Source organism: Pleurodeles waltl, chromosome 3_1 (genome assembly GCF_031143425.1).
Source record: "Pleurodeles waltl isolate 20211129_DDA chromosome 3_1, aPleWal1.hap1.20221129, whole genome shotgun sequence".
NCBI classification, from domain to species: domain Eukaryota; kingdom Metazoa; phylum Chordata; class Amphibia; order Caudata; family Salamandridae; genus Pleurodeles; species Pleurodeles waltl.
The window spans coordinates 314,378,038-314,401,343 of NC_090440.1; the positions used below are offsets into that span (position 1 = coordinate 314,378,038).

At 46.8% G+C, this 23,306-nt stretch overlaps 1 protein-coding gene across 1 annotated transcript in view; it reads left to right on the forward strand.

Annotated features, from left to right (window-relative positions):
* Positions 1–23,306, forward strand: part of MYO5C (myosin VC) — a 717,152-nt gene that overhangs the window by 488,767 nt on the left and 205,079 nt on the right. Inside the window, exons 30-31 of the mRNA XM_069222459.1 lie at positions 1,185–1,278; positions 4,177–4,240. Of these exons, the coding sequence (XP_069078560.1) occupies positions 1,185–1,278; positions 4,177–4,240 (158 nt within the window). The remainder of the gene's footprint in view (positions 1–1,184; positions 1,279–4,176; positions 4,241–23,306) is intronic.

The following is a 23,306-nucleotide window of genomic DNA, read 5'->3' on the forward strand; positions in this document are numbered from 1 at the left end:
CTTAAATAAATCAATATTGGATGATTACAGGCATCCAATTTAAAGGTAAAAATATATTCAGGTGTACCAGGTGAATTTTACCTCTATTATGGGTACCTCTGATATGATTAAAAACACCACTGTTCCTGGTGTCCAAAGAGATACAATGCCTCATCCACCTGTTACCAACATAAAATTCCCCATCACTTTTTTTCTGCAATTACTGAAGATGAAAGACCTTGCGCCTCATTTTTGTAAGACATGGTTTGTATGGACTGCAGGGAAATCCTACTGTGTAAACCCATCATTGTCTTCTATAAGTTTTGGAATTGGTATCATTGATGTCTTCTAGCTTTCATAAATTAAAAAAACAACATACTAAGATAGATGATCACTTACAATCTCCCCAGACATATTCGTTTTCCCTGGAGGCTAGGCAGAGAATCCATCCCTGATGACGGTGGTTCCCCAAATTGAGAAAACTATTACAGAAAACAAGTGAACAGATTTCCTTCATATTTGGAGTGTCCTTTAGTTCCTCGAAATTTAAGGCCTTTTAGCATTGCCAAGTGAAAACCTGTAAAAGAAAGGAATTTTACTCTCTATGCATTTCAAATTGCTGATGGCATAGGCCCTTCATATTTAAAGACTTCTTTTATGGGCACAGTGGGTTTGTTGTTTGTAGCTACACATGAATAGATGCTTGAGTTGGCTATCTGAAATTAGTTATTTCCTAAAAAAAAAATGTTTGCAGTATTTCTGTGACAAAGTGCAGAAAGGCATTTGGTCAATATGAAGTTGACTTAGACTAATCGGCATAGACTTTAACCGTTGTTTAATTCCTTATGTAGATTTTGCTTCACAGTTTTTTGTGCACTCAGATTTTATTGCCGAAGTGGGTTACGAGAAGTCTTTAAGTAAATCAAGATGTTAATGTATAATAATCCGAGCACAAGTTAATATGCTATTAATCTAGTAATATATGTCGATTTTTCTACTAACAACCGAAATGCAGCATTATTTGTTTGTCTGAGACATTTCCTCCTTTTTATAAATCATTTAATGTAATATGAATGGACCTGAAGAGTACTAGGCTGCATGTATCAATTCACACTTTTTTATCACACCCCAAAGTAAAGTAGGTCAATAACATAAATATTTTCAAGCAGAATAAACTTGTGAAATACTTTTTCTGTTTTATAAAGTTGATTCCAGACCTTAAACAGCAGATTTCTGAACTTCAGAGACACAAGATTGATCTGGAAACCCGTCTCCAAGACCAGGCTCTGGAAATGAAAGGTGATTTATTTAAGTTATATTATGTCGAACATATCTCTATAGCATGTAATCTGCCATTAATATATCCTCACAGGGCTAGTTTGTGTCTATGTCTACTTCAACTAAGGGCATATTGAAGACAGTGGGTGTGACAATTGCGGGGGGCGGCGAATTTTATAACATCACCGCAGTGTGTCCAGCTAAAAAAGCATAATGCCAGCATTATCAATGGCAGGAGAGCGAGACGTACTTAAGATAGTGGTATCTCTTTGAGGGAAGATAATATTCTAAAACGTCAAACCCTTCGAAGCTATTCAAGCATCGAGGTCTGTGTGTGGTGTCAAAAAGGGCTTGGTAAACAGCTGTAGGTCAAACGTATGTCACCTGTAAATTAGAAACACCAATTCCAGTTGCGTAGTTTAGAAGATTATCTGCTGCAGTAATCATTGTCCAATCTAGAAGTCACAGGTGACAATTACAATAATGGTACATGGTGTGTTAATATACCAGCGACGCAATGTGTCTGTTTACCTCAACATTACTTCTATTTTATGCTAGTGTTCTTAATAGCATGCACCTAATTCCGAGGAGCAACAGAGCTGTTTGCAGTGGACAGTTTGATGTGACCAGGGGGCATCTGAAACTGAACATGCTACATATATAAAGGTTTTGACATGTATTGTGATTACATCATACACGTTCAACATTCATTATATACTTCAGCACCTGTATCCTTCAGCCATTGGCTTTTTTTGCTCTGGGACTTTTAGCCACTGGCTTAAGATTTTGTCAATCACATTGTGCATCAGCCCACAGAAGTATCATTTTCTCACCACTTTTCTACTGGCCATTCTGGTGTGCTTCCATTGAAATGCAGCAGGACTATTTTACATCTTAAATCAGTCTGTAAGCTGCGAAGTAGGAGTCCCAATGGGTGCTGAAAAAATGAAAAGTAAGCAACCCTTTTGTCTGTAGAATAGATTCCTTGCAACTGCTGCAGCAAGGTTTGGCAGCACCAAAATGCTTGACGTTTCTTCGGCATGCACACTATCAATAGGGAGAGGTTCAAATAACTAGGTAAATATATCTCACCACAGTCATCAGAGTTAAAGTGTGTAGCAGGCAACAAAATGCCTGCAGTGAAATTTGCCAAGCTGTACAAAGGTGTGTATGACGTAGGCATCGGCCTCACTGATAACCAAAAATATTATTAGGCTGCACAATTGGTGGTATGGATATATTTCACCTCAGGACACACCTGCATCTCGCTTGCACCACATAAGACTAGATGAGATAGGATTTCAAGAACCTAATGTATGCTAGAAACCCATCACTCACTTGCCATAACCCTAATGCATAGTGAGATTGGACTGGAAAGTAAGCATAAAGGATGGCAGGGTAAACTGACAGAAGAAACACCATTTTAGGATTGTGGTGACCTGAATAAGGTAGGAAAGCTAATTGTCTTTCGAACATTGGAACTAATAGAGACAGCCAAATTGGGGGATGTTTGGAAGGATGATATGATGAAATAATTCTGAAAAAATTGAGATGGATATTGCATTACATAATATTCAGTATTTGAAATACCTTTGATTAAGTCATGCCCTGGGTGTTCATCAGTGGTGTAGCAAAACGTGATTCCCCCCGCAAAGTACAGGGAACCCCCACACCGCCCTTCATACTCACTAGAAGCTCTCAAGCCAGGTTAGTGTGCTGATGGAGGCCCCTGGAGCTCGAGGCCACCAACCCACTGTGGGGGCTTCAGGGGCCTTTGTTATACCGCTGGTGTACATAAAGAACAGCTGAACGAGACACAGGAGAATATCCCACTTGAAATATCGTCCTTATAGAGCATCTAATGAGAAAAACAATATAATTGATTTATAAAATATTAACCAACAACTTGCCAGAAATGTTACTGAGGAAAATGGAAAGAGAATGTTGGCCAGATAGAGGATGAGGAATCGAAAGTCTTCAGAAGGGCTCCCTGCGAGGCAGCAATCAATGGAGGTTTCTACGCTCAGCAAGTTAAAATATTACACATATGTTATAGCCGGGTACAACTTGAAAGGATGGCATATGTCCTGTTAGGTTTATGCCTGTGGTGGTACAGGATGATGGGATCCTTTTTCCGCACATGGTGGGAATGTCCTAAGATTGTTAAGTTCTGGAGAAGAATAGGTAAACTGCTCAAAAGTATCGGAGAAATGAAAACGGAATGGAATACAAAGAGGATATTGGGTATAATGAGGGAACCTTGCCACCCAAATATGCGAGACCCTGTGGCAGAAATCTGGCTCTGACATACAAAGTCTGGCTTACAGAAATGGAGTTGCACAGAGCAGCAGAAAAGCAAATAGCTAAGAATAGAGATTGTCCTCAGACATATCAGAAGACAAGCAAAATTGTGTCAGGGGTATCATCTTCTGTAAGTTATTAATAGCAAGGATCAGACAAATTAATGCCCTAATGTGGTGGATGTAAGGGGAGTGATGAGGGAACTCCTCAAGCTGTTTTATTGTAGAATGAAGGTAGCTCTACAACACTGATGTTACTCAATGTCAAACTGTAAATTATATTAAAGTGTAAATGGAGACAGTCTTCCTGTGATGATTTGAATTGCAAGGGAATTTATGAATATATTCATAATAAAAAGCCAAAAAGGGTTTAAAACAGTGCAAATCATGACTAAATATAACTTTCTCATGATTAAAAGTCATCACCAAATGGCATTGTCACACAGAGAAACCGGACTCCACCTTGTTATACTTAAAACATGTTAAGCAGGAAAAGCCCAGAATTTATGTATAGTTAATGAGAACATGCTGTTTTTGAAAGTTTTAAAATATGATTCAATTGCGCATTTACTTTTGTTGTGCATTATGGAAAAACACTAATATCTTGTTATGTATACAGATAAAATGGAAGGCATTTCAAATCAGTTGCATCAAGATCTGAAGGAGGAAGGAATACAAAGGAAGTAAGTGTTTTAAAGACATGTCAGGGAATATGTATTCCCCCATTTCATATCCATGGAAAAATATATAAATTGAAGGGAACTCTTAAACAAGTGATCTTTTTTCTGACAGGGATAGATGTCAAATTGATCTGGAAGAATCATGTATGGCTTTTATAAATAGAGCATAAGAAGTTACTTGATCATTGCTTATCAAAGTCATTTTACTTGCACAACAATGGAAATCATGAGTTAGGGCTTTAGACAGGACTCTTAAAGACTTCATATCAAATGGTAGTGAAAGTACTCATCTTTGATGTTCTTCTTCTGTTTAATACTCTTTTTTCGTGGGATGGATGCATATTTGTTTATTTTTACCAATGTACTTTTAAAGTGGAGTGTAAAAAAGGTGGTGGCGAAGCAGCAGTGAGATATGTAAGCTCTTCTACTGCTTATACTTGAGTCCACACATCAAATAGATTATGTGCTTCATTGAAGCCTCAGTATAGAAATTTAACATCTTTTCTGTCATGTCCACTCAAGTGTTGCCCTATATGTTTGCTGATGTTAGAACTCTGTGTGGTTTACCTTTGCTAAACCGTAGTAAAGTTTATGTGCTCCCTTTTTAAACATGTTGAAATTGGCTTAAGCCTGATTGGTGCAATTAACTTTCCTAGAAAGCCATAGTATATGGTGCAGAAATACACCCCTGGCATAAAAAGTTAAATATCACCTGTGAACTGTAGCACCTGTGGCCCTATCAACTACAGCTGCAGTAAAAACATGGCTTCAGCCCAATACTATAAGGCCTGACAGCAGCAGCTTGAGCCCTGCTTCACAAGCCTGTCCAAATTACCCTTTTGAGGGGTAGGAAAACCTGATTTTAAATATTAAATATGCCACACCTACACACTCTTGCTGACCATAAGTTAGGGTGCATAATATCTGAGAGTGGAATATGTGTGACATTAGAAATGGCATCTTCAACCAGTGACTAGGCCAAAAATAATACTGTCACTGATCATGCTGTAAAAGGCACATAGAAAAAAATCAAAGGGCCTGATTTAGATATTGGCGAACAGGTTACTCTGTCAAATGGAGACAGACATCCTGTACGCCGAAATATAAATCCCAGAGGAAGTAATGGGATTTAGATTTTGGACAGCATAACCGTCACTGTTGTGATGGAGTAATCCATCCAGCAATATCGTATGGATTCTACCTCTTAATCTATAACTTGTTGCCTGTACTAGATAGACTCCATTTAAATACCTATTATCATTAATAAAAATCCAATCTAGTAGTGGAGTCAGATTGTTATTACATCTTTTGGAAATGTAACTTTTATAAATTTACCTTTGGCTCTGCCTGAAGCTGCTGGAAGCTAATTTGCATTAGCTCTCCAGCCATTTCCCAGCCTGTAATTGTCCTCAGTCATGTGTGCAATAGGTGTGAAAACTGCCCTACAGCAAGGACAATGGGCTGGGAATGGGGAGGTGTTTTTCTTCTCCTGGCAGAAAGACCTGTTGCGTTGGGCCCAGAAACGTACTAACTTAATGTCATGTGACACCTGGAAAGGCTACCAAACCCAGTCAGAGAAAAGCTGCCCCCAGAACTGGTTTTGAGTGAACACAGAGGAGGGGACTGCTCATTACCCTGACCACACATTGGAAGGGACACACAGCCTCTACTCAAGGGAGAAAGTAGTTCTCCATCTTGAATATTGAGAATAAGCGGCAACCTCAACCTCAAACTGTTCTAAACGTTGATAGGCTTGCCTCTGAGAACTTTTACCTCATTGGTTAGGGTAGAACCAGCAGTAACACCCAAACACTAGCTGGTGCCAGGAATAAATGTGACCACAACAAGCACCATTCTAAGAACACTTTCCGAACCTTAAGAAGGTCAGAAGAGGACTGGGCCTGCTGTCTGTGACCTGGGAGGAGCCCTAAAGAACTAGATTTGTTCTAAGAACCTGACTTGTTCTCCGTTGTACCAAGGACAAAGAAGTGAACTCCAAGTGTCAGTTAGCTGACCTCCTGTGTGACTACAGGGACTCAAGAAGCTGCAACTAGACCTGTACTGGACTTGGCTCTTGGTCTGTGCCTGACACCCTGAGAGTTTTTAACCCCTTCGCTGCCATGCCTTTTCTCCTCAGGTGCCAAGCCTGATTTTTGTCTGCTTGGGGCAGTTCGCGCTTAGGCCCTCATAACGTTTTGCCACATAAGCTACCCATGCTAAATTTGCCTCCTTTTTTCCAACATCCTAGGGATTCTAGAGGTACCCAGACTTTGTGTGTTCCCCTGAAGGAGACCAAGAAATTAGCCAAAATACAGCGAAAATGTCTAAAAAAAAAAAAAAAAATGGGAAAAAGGGCTGCAGAAGAAGGCTTGTGTTTTTTCCCCTGAAAAAACGTCATCAACAAAAGGTTTGCAGTGCTAAAATCACCATCTCTCCAGCATTCAGGAACATGCAGACTTAAATCAGAAAAAACAATTTTCAACACTATTGTGGCATTTTACTGGGACAACCCCATTTTTACTATTTTTTGTGCTTTCAGCCTCCTTCCAGTTAGTGACAGAAATGGGTGTGAAACCAATGCTGGATGCCAGAGAGCTAAACATTTCTGAAAAGTAGACAAAATTCTGAATTCAGCAAGTGGTAATTTGTGTAGATCCTAAAAGGGTTTCCTACAGAAAATAACAGCTGAAATAAAAAAATATTGAAATTGAGGTGGAATAAACAGTAATTTTTCTCCATGTTTTACTCTTTAACTTTTTCCTGCAATGTCAGCTTTTTGAAAGCAATATACTGTTACGTCTGCTGTACTTTTCTGGTTATGGTGATGTATACGGCTTGTAGGTTCATCAAGAACCCAAGGTACTCAGAGCTAATAAATGAGCTGCACCTTGCAATGGGTTTTCATTCTATACCGGGTATACAGCAATTCATTTGCTGAAATATGAAGAGTGAAAAATAGGTATCAAGAAACCTTTGTATTTCCAAAATTGGCATGAGGTAAGGTGTTGAGAAGCAGTGGTTAATTGCACATCTCTGAATTCCGGGGTGCCCATACTAGCATGTGAATTACAGGGCATTTCTTAAATAAACGACTTGTTTACACACTGTCTTTCATTTGGAAAGAAAAAATGTAAAGAAAGACAAGGGGCAATAGCACTTGTTTTGCTATTCTGTGTTCCCCCAAGTCTCCCAATAAAAATGGTACCTCACTTGCGAGGGTAGGCCTAATGATCACGACAGGATACGCAACATGGACACATTACATTTTTACATTGAAATCTGATGTGTTGTTTGTAAGTGCCTATCTGTAGATTTTGGCCTCTACCTCACCCGGCACCTAGGGAAACCTACCAAACATGCGCATTTTTTAAAACTAGACACATATGGTAATCCAAGATGGGGTGACATGTGAGGCTCTCACCTGGTTCTGTTACCCAGAATCCTTTTGCAAACCTCAAAATTTGGCCAAAAAAACACTTTTTCCTCACATTTCGTTGACAGAAAGTTCTGAAATCTGAGAAGAGCCACAAATGTCCTTCCACCCAGTGTTCCCCCAAGTCTCCCGATAAAAATGGTACTTCACTCGTGTGGGTAGGCCTAGCACCCGCAGCAAGTAATGCCCCAAAACACAACGTGGACTCATCACCTTTTCCCAAAGAAAACAGAGCTGTTTTTTGCAAAGTGCATAGCTGTGGATTTTGGCCTCTAGCTCAGCCGGCTCCTAGGGAAACCAACCAAACCTGTGCATTTTTGAAAACTAGACACCTAGGGAAATTCAAGATGGGGTGACTTTTGGGGCTCTCACCAGGTTCTGTTACCCAGAATCCTTTGCAAACATCAACATTTGGCAAAGAAAACACATTTTCCTCTTATTTTGGTGACATAAAGTTCTGGAATCTGAGAGGAGCCACACATTTTCTTCCACCCAGCGTTCCACCAAGTCTCCTGATACAAATGGTACCTCACTTGTGTGGGTAGGCCTAGCGCCCGCAACAGGAAATGCCCCAAAGCACAATGTGGACACATCACATTTTCCCAAAGAAAACAGAGCTGTTTTTAGCAAAGTGCCTAGCTATGGATTTTGGCCTCTAGCTTAGCCGGCACCTGGGGAAACCTCCCAAACCTGCACATTTTTGAAAACTAGAGACCTAGGGGAATCCAAGATGGTGTGACTTGTGGGGCTCTCACCAGGTTCTGTTAACCAGAATCCTTTGCAAACCTCAAAATTGGCACAAAAACACAGTTTCCTCTCATTTTGGTGAAAGAAAGTTCTGGAATCTGAGCGGAGCCACAAATTTCCTTCCACCCAGTGTTCCCCCAAGTCTCCCGATAAAAATGGTACCTCACTCGTGTGGGTAGGCCTAGCACCCGCAGCAAGTAATGCCCCAAAACACAACGTGGACTCATCACCTTGTCCCAAAGAAAACAGAGCTGTTTTTTGCAAAGTGCCTAGCTGTGGATTTTGGCCTCTAGCTCAGCCGGCTCCTAGGGAAACCAACCAAACATGTGCATTTTTGAAAACTAGACACCTAGGGAAATTCAAGATGGGGTGACTTTTGGGGCTCTCACCGGGTTCTTTTACCCAGAATCCTTTGCAAACCTCAAAATTGGCACAAAAACACAGTTTCCTCCCATTTTGGTGACAGAAAGTTCTGGAATCTGAGCAGAGCCACAAATTTCCTTCCACCCAGCTTTCCCCCAAGTCTCCCGATAAAAATGGTACCTCACTTGTGTGGGTAGGCCTGGCGTCCACGACAGGAAATGCCCCAAAACACAACATGGACATATCACATTTTCCCAAAGACAACAGAGCTGTTTTTTTGCAGAGTGCCTAGCTATGGATTTTGGCCTCTAGCTCAGCCAGCACCTAGGGAAACCTACCAAACCTGCGCATTTTTGAAAACTGGACACCTTGGGTAATCCAAGATGGGGTGACTTGTGGGGCTCTTACCAGGTTCTGTTGTTAAGAATCCTTTGCAAACTTTGGCCAAAAAAACAGTTTTTTCTCACATTTCGGTGATAGAAAGTTCTAGAATTGGAGAGGAGCCACAAATGTCCCTCCATCCAGCGTTCCCCCGAATCTCCTGATAAAAATGGTACCTCACTTTTGTGGGTAGGCCTGGTGCCCGCGAAAAGAAATGCCCCAAAACACTATCCGGACACATCAAAATGATCAAATACAAAACTACCTGTTTTTGCGGGGGGCATCTGCGTTTTTGGTCATGGGCTCAGCAGCCATCTAGGGAAACCTACCAAACCCAGACATTTCTGAAAACTAGACACCCAAGGGAGTCCAGGGAGGTGTGACTTGCGTGGATCCCCAATGTTTTCTTACCCAGAACCCTCAGGAAACCTCAAATTTAGCACAAAAAAAACATATTTTTCCCACATTTCTGTGTGGGGTCACTGCACAGGGACAACTTTCCTACCACCCAACGTTTCCCTCAGTCTCGCTGCAAAAATGATACCTTGCTTGTGTAGGTGGGCCAAGTGCCTATGACAGGGAAGAGCCAAAAAAATGTCGAAATTGAGGGAAACAAAAGCGGGTCCAAAAGGGCAGTCCAAAAACATTTTTAGGCTGACAAGTGCAGCAGAATTTTATCAGTATAGATGAGACGATGCTGGGTGGTAGGAATTTTGTGGATTCCTGCAGATTCCGGAAGGTTCCATCACAAAAATGTGGGACAAATGTGTGATTTCCAGCTAAGTTGGAGGTTTGCAGGGCATTGTGGGTAAGAACTGGTGCGGGTGCATGTGAATCACACCACCCTGGAATCACCCAGATGTTTAGTTTTCAGATGTGTCTAGGTCTTGTGGATTTTTCTACATGGCAGTGTCCCAAAGTCCAAAAAGTGCAGCCCTCACCATTCCAAGCGGCATGATTTTGAGAGTTAGCCAAGCTCTTATGGCCCAAATGTAAAACCAAAACCCAAAATAATCATATGTACTCTTGCTTCAAATCATTAACATTTATAAAGCGCGCTACTCACCCGTGCGGGTCTCAAGGCGCTAGGGGGGAAAGGGGGGGTTATCGCTGCTCGAACAGCCAAGTCTTTAGGAGTCTCCGGAAAGCGGAGTGGTCCTGGGTGGTCCTGAGGCTGGTGGGGAGGGAGTTCCAGGTCTTGGCCGCCAGGAAGGAGAAAGATCTCCCACCCGCCGTGGAGCGGCGGGTGCGAGGGACGGCAGCAAGTGCGAGGCCAGCGGAGCGGAGGGGGCGGGTGGGGACGTAGAAGCTGAGGCGTCTGTTGAGGTATTCCGGTCCCTTGTTGTGGAGGGCTTTGTGTGCGTGGGTGAGAAGACGGAAGGTGATCCTTTTGCTGACTGGGAGCCAATGCAGGTGTCTCAGGTGTGCGGAGATGTGGCTGTTGCGGGGTACGTCGAGGATGAGGCGGGCCGAGGCGTTTTGGATGCGTTGCAGGCGGTTTTGGAGTTTGGCGGTGGTCCCGGCGTAGAGGGTATTGCCGTAGTCCAGGCGACTCGTGACAAGGGCGTGGGTCACGGTTTTTCTGGTGTCGGCGGGGATCCAGCGGAAGATCTTGCGGAGCATGCGGAGAGTGAGGAAGCAGGCGGAGGACACGGCGTTGACTTGCTTGGTCATGGTGAGAAGAGGGTCCAGGATGAAGCCGAGGTTGCGGGCGTGGTCTGCGGGGGTCGGTGCGGTGCCGAGGGCCGTGGGCCACCAGGAGTCGTCCCAGGCGGACGGGGTGTTGCCGAGGATGAGGACTTCCGTTTTTTCAGAGTTCAGCTTTAGGCGGCTGAGCCTCATCCAATCTGCGACGTCCTTCATACCCTCTTGTAGGTTGGTCTTGGCGCTGGCGGGGTCCTTGGTGAGGGAGAGTACAAGTTGGGTGTCGTCGGCGTAGGAGGTGATGATGATGTCGTGCTTGCGTACGATGTCGGCGAGGGGGCTCATGTAGACATTGAAGAGTGTCGGGCTGAGCGATGAGCCTTGAGGTACGCCGCAGATGATCTTGGTGGGTTCTGAGCGAAACGGAGGGAGGTAAACTCTTTGGGAGCGGTTAGCGAGGAAGGAGGCGATCCAGTCCAGGGCCTGGCCTTGGATCCCGGTGGAGCGTAGGCGGGTGATTAGGGTGCGGTGACAGACGGTGTCAAAGGCAGCCGAGAGGTCGAGGAGAATGAGGGCGACTGTTTCACCGTTGTCCATCAGGGTTCTGATGTCGTCTGTGACTGAGATGAGGGCGGTTTCCGTGCTGTGGTTGGTTCGGAATCCGGTTTGTGAAGGGTCGAGCAGGTTGTTGTCTTCCAGGAAGGTGGTCAGCTGTTTGTTGACGGTCTTTTCTATTACCTTGGCTGGGAAAGGTAGAAGAGAGATGGGGCGGAAGTTTTTCAGGTCGCTTGGGTCAGCCGTAGGTTTCTTTAGTAGGGCGTTGACTTCAGCGTGCTTCCAGCATTCGGGGAAGGTAGCAGAAGAAAAAGAAGAGTTGATGACGGTCTGGAGGTGCGGGGCGATGATGTCGTCGGCTTTGTTAAAGATGAAGTGCGGGCAGGGGTCCGAAGGGGCGCCGGAGTGGATAGAGTTCATGATGGATTTGGTTTCTTCCGTGTTGATGTGGGTCCAGTTGTTGAGGGTGATGTCCGGGGAAGCGGGTTCAGTGGTGTATGGTTGGGTCTGGTGTCCGAAGCTGTCGTGGAGGTCGCTGATCTTGCGATGGAAGAAAGTGGCGAGGGATTCGCACAAATCCTGTGAGGGCGTGACGGCGTTGGCGCTGGCGCTGGGGTTGGAGAACTCTTTGACGATGCTGAAGAGTTCTCTGCTGTTGTGGCTGTTTTTGTCTAGTCTGTCGGTGAAAAAGTTCCTTTTGGCAGTGCGGATCAGGTGGTGGTGTTCGCGTGTAGCGTTCTTGAGGGCGGTCATGTTGTCAGCGGTGTGGTCCTTGCGCCAGGCCTTCTCAAGGGCACGACAAGTTTTCTTTGATTCTTTGAGGGTGTCAGAGAACCAGAGAGGTTTTTTGGTGTTGGTCTGTCGATGCGTGCGTTTGAGGGGAGCAAGGTTGTCAGCGCAGTTGGAGATCCAGTTTGTGAGGTTGAGAGCTGCGTCGTTGGGGTCGGTGGTGAGGGTGGGTTGGTTGGCGGCGAGAGCGGAGAAGAGTTGCTCTTCAGGGATCTTGTTCCACTGTCGACGAGGGATGGGTTGAGTGCGGAGGTGGGAGGTCTCGCGTCGGAATGTGAAGTGGACGCAGCTGTGGTCGGTCCAGTGTAGGGCAGAGGTGTGGCTGAAGAAGACGTGTTTGCTGGCGGAGAAGATAGGGTCGAGCGTGTGTCCGGCGATGTGGGTGGCGGTGTTCACCAGTTGTTTGAGGCCGAGGTTGGCGAGGTTGTCGAGCAGGGTGGTGGTTTTGGGGTCGTTGTTTTGTTCCAGATGGAAGTTGAGGTCGCCTAGGAGGATGTAGTCCGGTGAGGCGAGGGCGTGCGTGGAGATGAAGTCGGCGATGGCGTCGCTGAAAGAGGCGCGAGGTCCGGGAGGACGGTAGACGAGGGATCCTCTGAGGGTGGTCCTTGGGTCGGTGCGAATCTGAAAATGCAGGTGTTCAGCGGCGAGGGGGGGGTCTTCGGTGGAGGTGGTGACGCTGATGGAGTCTTTGAAGATGATGGCGACACCTCCTCCTACTTGGTTGGTGCGGTCTTTTCTGGAGATCTTGTAGCCTTCGGGGATGGCGGGTAGCGATGTCTGGAGCAGAGGAGGCGTTCATCCATGTCTCCGTGATGAAGGCGACGTCCGGGGCTGTGGAGTCCAGGAGGTCCCAAAGTTCAACGGCGTGCTTGTGGACGGAACGAGCGTTGACCAGGATGCACTTGAGGTGGTTGATGGCGCGTGGGCTTGTGGTCGTGGTAGTTGCGTGGTGGAAGATGCGTTTGCAGGAGTTGCAGGCGAAGGGTCCATGGGTGCGTTTGGGGTGAGCTAGGAAGCAGGTTTTGGAGCGCCCTGGGTTGAGGGCGTGGACGGTGGTGGGGTCGTAGCGGATCAGCGGGGCTTGGGGGAGCTGGGGACCAGGGGTCGTGGCGCTGGGCGCGGGCCAGGTGCGGACGGGCGCCATAAGAGGTAGGAGGGGGGGGAGGGGTCAGCTGGGGGCGAATGGGAGCTGGGGGGCGGGGGCGTGCAGGAGGTCGCGGCGGGAAAGCGCGAGGGAGGGGGGGGACAGGTAGAGTGAGAGGAGCTGGGGGAGGGGGTTTAGGGTGGAGGAGGGTGAGTGTTAGGAGGTTTGGAGATTAGGGAGAGAGATAGGAGTAGGGTTGTGAAGATAGGGGAGGGGGGGTTGTAGAGGTGGGTGAGGGAGAGAGGTAGAGTGAGAGGATAGGGAGATAGGTAGTAGAGGGGGTGGCGGGAGGGGGGGAGAGATAGAGAAATAGATAGAGAAAATAGATAGAGAAGTCGATAGATAGGGAAATAGATAGATAGACAGATAGGTAGGTAGGAGGAGGTGGAGAGTGGGGGAGTTAGATAGTGAGATAGGGAGCTAGAGAGATAGGAAGATAGGAGGAGTGAGGGAGGTAGATAGCGAACGGGTTAGCTAGGGGTGAGAGAGGGGGAGGCGAGTGAGGGAGGGGGATGAGGAAGGAGCAGGAGGGCAGGCTCGGGGGAAGAAGACGGAGGAGGTAGAAGAGCCGAAGACAGGAGAACAGAAGACAGAAGAACAGAAGACAGAAGAACAGAAGACAGAAGAACAGAAGACAGAAGAACAGAAGACCGGAAGAGCAGAAGATCGGAAGAGCAGAAGAACAGAGAAGAACAGAGAAGAACACAGAAGAACACAGAAGAACACAGAAGAACCGAGAAGAAGAACACAGAAGCTTGCCATGTAATAAGATGTTTTACTGTGCGGGGGGAGAGCTGAAAGACTGTTACCCCCTTCTGTTGGGGTGGGGGCTTAACCAAGCCCATACTAGTTGTTAGCCACCACCCCACTTTTTTTTTTTAATTCCCTGGCATCTAGTAGACTTTCTTTCCCCCTCCCCCGGGGTGTGGATCAGAGGTAATTGCCTCATCTGCCCACTGGTAGACAGAAAAACGTTGGCCCCATTTATTTGGGGGTGGGGTGGGGCATACCCCACCCTCTTATTTTGAAAAAAAAATCTTTCCTAGTCTCTGGTGGGCTTTCTACCCCCCTTGGGGGCAGATGGGCCTTCCAAAAATAGGGGGACAGATATGGCCAACAGTAATGTGCCCCCATGGGGAGCGACCCTTGCCCAAGGGGCTGCCCCCAAAACAAAACACACACATACACACATCAATCCCTGGTGCCTAAGTGGTTTCTGCCCCCCCCGGGGCAGATCGGCCTAATAGAAATAGGCCGATCTGCCCCCAAAGGGAGCAGAAATGGCCTAAAATAAATTTGCTCCCCCAGGGGAGCGACCCTTGTCTAAGGGGTAGCTCCCCCTGTGTGAAATTGGCTCAAAAAAAAATCCCCGGTGCCTAGTGGTTTCTGCCCCCCTTGGGGGCAGATCCACCTAATAAAAATAGGCCGATCTGCCCCCAAGGGGGTCAGAAATGGCCTAAAATAAATTTGCCTCCGGGGGAACGACCCTTGCCTAAGGGGTCGCTCCCCTTGCGTGAAATTGACGCAAAAAAATTAAAATCCCTGGTGCCTAGTGGTTTCTGCCCCCCTTGGGGGCAGGTTGGCCTAACAAAAATAGGCCGTTCTGCCCCCAAGGAGTTGCTCCCCATACATAAAACATAAAGTAAATAAAAAAAAATATATATCCCTGTTGTGTAGAGGTTTCTGCCCTCCCCGGGGGCAGATCGGCCTAATTATAATAGGCTGATCTGCCCCCAAGAGGGGCGGGGGAGCAGAAAAGGCCTAAAAATATTTTGCCCAAAAGGCCGGTCCCCTTATGTGTAAGTATATAAAAAAAAACTGGTGTCTAGTGGTTTTTGCCCCCAGGGGGGACAGAAATGGCCTACAAAAAATTATTTGGGCCTCCGAGGAGCGACCCTTGCCTAAGGGGTTGCTCCCCACATATAAAACAAATAAACAAAAACAAATATCCCTGGTGTCTAGGGGTTTTCTGCCCCCCCGGGGGCAGATCAGCCTAATTATATAAGGCCGATCTGCCCCCAGTGGGCCGCTCCCCTTATACAGTAATATAAATAAAACAAATCCCTGGTGTGTAGTGGCTTCGATTGGCCTAATAAAAATAGGCTGATCTGCCCCCAAGGGGGGCAGAAATGGCCTAAAAATAATTTGCCCCCAAGGGAGCGACCCTTGCCTAAGGGGTCGCTCCCCTCCTGCAAAAAAAAAAATATATATACATAATACCTGGCGTCTAGATGTTTTTGCCCCCGCTGGGGGAAGATCGGCCTAACAACAATAGGCTGATCAGCCCCCAGGGTGGGCAGAAAAGGCCTTAAAAATAATTGCCCCCAGGGAGTGCCCCTTGCCCAATGGGCCGCTCCCCTTTTTGAAATAAAAAAAAATCCCTGGGGTCTAGTGGGCATTTCTGCTGCCCGATCGCATTGCAATCAGGCAGCAGAAATACTGAGAGAGACGTGAAAGGAAAGGAAAGGTCTTTCCTTTCCTTTCATGCCTCTCTCGCCCCACTTCCGGATTGGAATAGAAATGCTTTTGCATTCCTCTCCCCGGCTTCCATCGCGATCGGAGGTGACCTTTAATGAGGTCAGCACGCGGTTTGCACGTTGACGTCATCAGACGTCAAGGGTGGGTCGGCGGGTTGGGGGTGGAAGGGGTAGCGATTCCACTTCTATCCCTGCCCCTTGCCCCATGGGGGAGCGCTAGCTACCCCTGCAGTTGTTTTGGCACCAGAAGAAAGTCTGGACACTTTTGGAAAGTTCCTCCAGATCTCCAGATCTTCAGCGGGACCCATCAGAAAAAGTATTCAACTGGCAGTTCCACAGCATCAGATTGAAGTTCAGCTTTATCCTTGTTAGAAATTGGGTTGTTGGGGGAAAACTTTAGTCAAAAAGCAACCACAGATCTAGAGAAACCCTAAATTAACCTTTGCTCATCCTCTGGTAGTTTTGCACAGAGCATTCAGGCTTAGAAACCCAGAGTAAGATTCAATGTATAAAACAAGACGAAAATGGCAAAAATTCTATAAGTAGAACTGGAGTTATGAATTTTCAAAGAACAACCTGTAATATAGAGCTTAGAAGCAAGAGGTGCACCAGACAAGAACAAAGTAAAAAATTCAGGCTGACTGCAATGGAACGCTGGCTGATTACAGGGACCCATTTAGGCGCGCTGAACCAAAGTTCTTGAAATCTGGTTACAGAGCATTGCATCAGTTCTGAACCATTCAGTAGAAGCAATGTAGCTACCCAGTGCTAAAGTGCAAGTGCTCCTATGTAAAATGTATGTGTAATTGGATTTCCATGATTGGCATATTTGATTTACTGGTAAGTCCCTAGTACAGTGCACTAGAGGTGCCCAGGGCCTGTAAATCAAATGCTACTAGTGGGCCTGCAGCACTGGTTGTGCCACCCACATTAGTAGCCCTGTAAACATGGCTCAGACCTGCCACTGCAGTGTCTGTATGTACAGTTTTAAACTGCCAATTCGACTTGGCAAGTGTACCCACTTCTCAGTCCTAAACCTTCCCTTTTTTTTTATTGTAAGACACCTCTAAGGTAGCCCCATGGGCAGGGTGCAGTGTATGTTTAAGGTAGGACATATACTAATGTGTTTTATATGTCCTGACAGTGAAATACTGCCAAATTTGTTTTTCACTATTTCAAGGCCTATCTGTCTCATAGGTTAACTTGGGGGCTACCTTTAAATATGATTAAAGTGTAGATTCCTTTTGGGAGCAGATGGACATGCGGAGTTTGGGGTCTTTGAACTCATAATTTAAAAATGCATCTTTTAGTAAAGTTGGTTTTAAGATTGTGTGTTTGAAAATGCCACTTTTAGAAAGTAGACATTTTCTTACTTAAACCATTCTGTGACTCTGCCTGTGTGTGGATTCCCAGTCTGGGTCAGTTTGCTAGTTGGGCTGTTTGCACCTTTCTCTAGACAGTGACATAAATGGAGCTGGGGTGTAGCCTGCATATCCTGATGAGCCATCTGTGCTAGGAGGGAGGGGACGAGTGGTCACTTACACCTGAAAGAGTTGTACCTGCCCTCACACAATGCAGTCTCCAACCCACTGGTGTGTGTCAGGGACCTGGCCTGGGCAAGGCATGATTTCACAAATAAGAGAGACTTTCCTTTGAAGTAGGCCTACTTCAAAGGCCAAAATGGGTATAAGAACGGCACCTAAACCCCTAAAAAATTAGATCACTTCAGGAAATCGAGAGGAAACTCTGCCTGGAGAAGAGCTGAAGAGCTGAGGAGAAGTGCTGCCCTGCCTGTGCTTTGTGGAGCTATCCTGCAGTTGCTGCTTCTTCCAGTGAAAGGGGACAAAGACTGGACTTTGTTGTGCATTCCTGCTTGTGAAGAAATCTCCAAGAGCTTGTCCTGAGCTTGCCTCCTGTTGTTGAAGTCTCAGGTCCATCAAAGACTTCCCCTGCCAGCACCTGGACTCTCTGCTGAGACTCCTGCCCTGCCAAGTGGTGCCCTATCCAGTTCTTGGGGCCTTGAAAGCTGAAGCTGGCAGACCACGACTGAAAATCCACGCACAGACCACTGTGTGGGGAAATTTCCGACACACCTTCCAAGACGCGGCTGAGATATGACGCTCCACCAGCTTCGCGGCTGAAATCTATGGTCCACCTGCATTGCGGCTGGAAGATTGACACATGCGGCTGGAGAAACGACGCGCAACACCCGCTGTTCCAAAGTGCTTGTGCGGATTGACGCACCGCTCTCCTGCGGAGAGGAAAAACGATGCACGCCGACCTGACCGGAGGAGGAACGATGCACAGTCTTGCTTGCGAGTGAGAAATCAACGCTTCGCTGGTCTTTTCCAATGCACACTCGCTCGTTCAGTGTTATTTTGATGCAACCCAGATACTTTTTCACAGTAACAGCGTCAGCACTGTTTTCTAAGGATTTAAAACTCTTTTTGCATTTTAATTCATAACTTGACTTGTGTATTGCGGATTTTTGTCATTTTGGTCTTCTTTTGTTTAGATAAATATTACCTATTTTTCTAAACCTGTGTCGTGTCATTTTGTAGTGTTTTCACTGAGTTACGGTGTGTGTTGGTACAAATACTTTACACCTAGACTCTGAAGTTAAGCCTGCCTGCTTGTGCCAAGCTTCCAAGGGGATGAACGGGGGTTAACTGAGGGTGATTCTCCTTTACCCTGACTAGAGTGAGGGTCCTTGCTTAGACAGGGGGTAACCTGACTGCCAACCAAAGTCTTCTTTTCTAATAATGACAATTATTGTAATAGTTTATCGCCCACTGACTTTATAGAATCAAATTCTTGTAGGCCTCTCTCCTAAGTATTGTTAAGCAATCATCGTAAATAAAGTACTGGCTGGCTGACTTACTAAAATCATTATAGCTGTGGTCCATGAAGACCGAGCAAGGTGTGTTCTTGGCCGTTGTAACCCCTTTTTTTAATTTTCATGCATTCCGTATTTACTAAGTGATCAAAGTAAAACATATGATTACTCTGAGGTACAGTAAAGCAATTATTAAACAAGTTTAGTAGCACAATATGCCCAGCACAATAATTAAAACATCAATAATCAAGATGTTCAAACTCCAATTTCATAATGGTAATAAAACCTTTACAAGGCTTCAATTATTCTAGATCTAATTCTCTGTAGAGTGGTGCAGTGGTTAGTAGCATTCATTATCGAGTTATTTCCTAACTCTTACAAAGTGTGAGAGAAAGGGAACATCTGCATGAATAGAGATATCCTTGAACAAAAGGATAGCTTGTCAGTGAACTTCACATCTCTGAAGAGGCATTTGGGGGTGCTCCTGAGAGGAGTGGTCTAGGTAGTTCCCAACCAGGTGAGGTAGGGAAGGATTGTAGTGTCCCAGGTAGGTCCCAGTGTAGTGGGATGGGTGAGGGACCCCATGTCCAGTCTCAGAGGAGAGGGAATGGGGATGGGCTGAGGCCCAAGGTGCCCAAGATCCGGTCCCAGGTCCTGGAGGGTTCCATGAGGGAACACCAGGAGGGGAGCCTAGCCTGTACCATAGGGCCATCTGTTGAGGGAGACCCCACAGTGTCAGGAGAACTTGGAGAGGCGGCTGTAGCCAACGTCCCACCAGATCTGGTGTCTGGTAGTACCATTCCTAGTGAGGGGGTGCAGAAGTCCAGACAGAGGGTTGAGAGGGGGTTGAGGACCCCAGTGGAGAACCTGAAGGGTCAGGGGTCGACTCTGAGAGCAGAGCCCCCCAGAAATGACCTTGGTGAGACCATTTCTGGGTTGGGGGGAATCCAGACTCTGTCAGATGGGCAGAGGTCGGGAGACCTGCACCAGCCAGACTCTTGTGTGGCCCTTGGGGACGGTGTGTCCCTTGAGGGAGGTAAGTGTGCCCCCCTGGAAGTCCTGGTGTGCCAGACAATGGTTCAACCGCAGGGTGGTGACTCTGGGTTGAATGATCAGGTTCAGGGGGTAAACTCTGACCTGATGGGGAGTAAGTGTGCTCCCAAGGAAGTCCTGGTGCGCCAGGCAGTGGTTCAACCGCAGGGTGGTGACTCTGGGTTGGATGACCAGGTTCAGAGGGTAAACTCTGACCTGGTGGGGGGTAGGTATGCCCCCCAGGAAGTCCTGGGTTGCCAGGCAGTGGTCCAGTCTGTGGTTACAGACCCTGGACTGGAGGATCAGGTGCAGGGGGTAAACCCTGACCTGAAGGCTTGGGCGGTTTGCCCAATCACCCCCCTTGGTGTGATTTCAAGGGGTACTCTCCCTGAGGGGTGGTGCATAAACCTGAGAGTAGGGGCAGGGGAGAGAGAGACTCACCCCTGAACCCAGTGCAATCTAAGGGTACAGACCCTGGATTGGAAGGCCAGGTTCAGGGTGCCCCCCCTGACCTGGAGGAAGGGGCTACTGCTAACAGTGCCTCTACCATGTTGTCTTCTGGGGGGGGCACTCCTTGTTGAGGGGTACGGGACCCCAGAAGGGAGGGCAGGGAGAGGGAAGCCTCACCCCTGGCCCAACCTGAAAGTACAGACCCCAGGTTGGAGGACCAGTTGCAGGTTTACATCCCTGTACTGGTGGAAGAATTGTGCAGGACTGCTTCTACAAGCACCCTGACAATTGTGGACTCTGGGAGTGCCGCTCCTGCAGGGAGGGTACAGAGCCCCAGAGGGGAGGACCAGGGTCAGGTTGTCATCCCTGACCTGGTGGAAGAGAGAGTGGTCAAAGGGTGCCAGGCACCTGGGGCTACTGCCCTCCACTCTCCGCAGTCACAGTGGTTGGAGAGGCCTGAGGTTGGGCCCTCATCCCTGACAGTTGTCAGGGGTCACTGTGGCTTGCTGTCCTAGTGGACAGAACTGCCCCCGGGGGGGACGAGGGTCACACCCTGGGGGTGGAGTGGGCAACACCACTGTGTTGGCCCTGGAGGCACTATCTGCCCATTGGGATACATCTGTGAGCAAAGTAAAGGTAGGTGCTGCACAGATGGTGTCTGCAGATGTGGAGAAGGGTTCCCCATGGGTTATCTTTGTGGGCCCTTAGATTATGGACAGAGGGATCCAACTGGAGTGAGGAAGGCGTAGAACTGGAACATGCCCCTGCTGTTGTGGGTCTGGGTCCTTGTTCTATCACCCCAATCAGGGAAATACATCAAGGTATTGATTGTTCTCCTGTGGCTTTAGGCTGGTAGGGGGTCGTGTTGGACTTTTTTGCTTATGCAAGGTCATCCCCAGTCTTTTTGCCTCCTGCCTCCTATTTTTTCTGACCTGTTGCCGTTGGCTTTTGAACTCTGAGCCCTTTACCACTGCTAACCAGTGCTAAAGTGCATATGCTATCTGTATAAATTGTAATGTTGATTGGTTTATCCATGATTGGCATATTTGATTTACTAGTAAATCCCTAGTAGAGTGCACTAGAGGTTCCAGTACCTGTTAATCAAATGCTACTAGTGGGCCTGCAGCACTGGTTGTGCCACCCACATAGGTAGCTCTGTAATCATGTCTCAGACCTGCCATTGCAATGTCTGTGTGTGCAGTTTTAACTGTAAATTCGACTTGGCAAGTGTACCCACTTGCCAGGCCTAAACCTTCCCCTTTCTTACATGTCAGACACCCCTAAGGTAGGCCCTAGGTAGCCCCAAGGGCAAGGTGCAGTGTATGGTTAAGGTCGGACATATAGTAATGTGGTTTATATGTCCTGACAGTGAAATATTGCTAAATTCGTTTTTCACTGTTGCAAGTCCTGTCCCTCTCATAGGTTACATGGGGGCTACCTTTAAATCTGATTAAAGTGTAGATTCCCTTTGGGAACGGATGGATATGTGGAGTTTGGGGTCTCTGAGCTCACAATTTAAAAATACATCTTTTAGTAAAGTTGATTTTAAGATTGTGTGTTTGAAAATGCCACTTTTAGAAAGTGAGTATTTTCTTTCTTATACCATTTCTGTGACTCTGCCTGTTTGTGGATTCCCTGTCTGGGTCAGTTTGACAGTTGGGCTGGTTGCACCTCACACTAGACAGTGACACAAAAGGAGCTGGGGTGTAGTCTGCATTTCCTGAAGAGCTATCTGTGCTAGGAGGGAGGGGAGGAGTGGTCACTTACAGATGAAAGGGCTGTGTCTGTCCTCACACAATGCCATCTCCGACCCCCTGGTGAGTGTCTGGGGCCTTGCCTGGGCAAGGCAGGTTTTCATATTCAAAAGAGATTTTACTTTGAAGTAGGCCTACTTCAAGGGAGAAATTGGGTATACGAAGGGCACCCAAAACCACAGACTTGAGAAACACTTCTGGAACCAAGAGCAACCTCTGCCTGGAGGAGAGCTGAATAGCTGAGCAAGAAGAGCTGCCCTGCCTGTGACTGTGCTTTGTGGAGCTATCCTGCAGTTGCTGCTTCTGCCAGAGTAAGAGGGCAAAGACTGGACTTTGTGTGCCTTCCATCTTGAGAAGACATCTCCAAGGGCTTGATCTAGAACTTGCCTCCTGTTGTTTGAAGTCTCAGGGATAGCAAAGACTTCTCTCTGCCAGAACCTGGAGTCTCTGGAGAGACTCCTACTCTACACTGTGGTGTCCATCCAGTTCCTGGGACCCTGAAAGGAGAAGCTGGCAGCCTAAAGACAAGGAAATCCATGCACAGAGCGCCGTGCGGGGAAATGATTGGCGCGAATCCGATCTGTGGCTGAAAAAACGACGCGCCACCAGCTCTGCAGCTGAGAAACGATGCTCGCAGGAAACGCGACCGAAGAATCGACGCACGGAGCAGGAGAAACGACGCGCAGCATCGCTGACATAGGCTGGGAGATCACAACCTGCGCTGCAGGGTTTTTGGATCATCGTGCAGCTGGATTTCCGACTCCCGTACCGCCGTGCGGAGTTATTTTTGATGCACACCCACCTGTGCGGGGTTATTTTTGACATGCACCATGTACATTTTCATGCTAGCAGCGCTGGTGTGTGTAAAAAACTATTTAAAGACTCTTTTTGCATTTTTATTGATAACTGGACTTGTGTATTGTGGATTTGTGTTGTTTTGGTCATGTATTCCTATTTTTCTAAACTGGTGTTGTGCCATTTTGTAGTGTTTTCATTAAGTTACTCTGTGTGTTGGTACAAATACTTTACACCTAGCACTCTGAAGTTAAGCCTACTGCTCTGCCAAGCTACCAAAGGGGTAAGCAGGGGTTAGCTGAGGGCGATTCTCTTTTACCCTGACTAGAGTGTGGGTCCTTGCTTGAACAGGGGGTAACCTGACTGCCAACCAAAGACTCCATTTCTAACAACCAGCAAATATTTTTTCATGGACTCATGAGCCGAATTAAAGTTTTTTAAGCAATTCTCTATATAGCCCAGATTTTCCTGCAGTCATAAAAGTGGACTTAATCTGTGTAATTTGCATAGGTTGTTAGGAAATGAATTTCACTTCTTTAGTATCAATTGTCACTCTCTTCCTAGACATCAATGGGATTTATAGAACTTCCTGTTTAACTGTGCCACCGCTGCCTTTTTCCTGTCCGTAACATGGCTCCATGCAGCCTTTTTACCTGATATGGTTGCTGC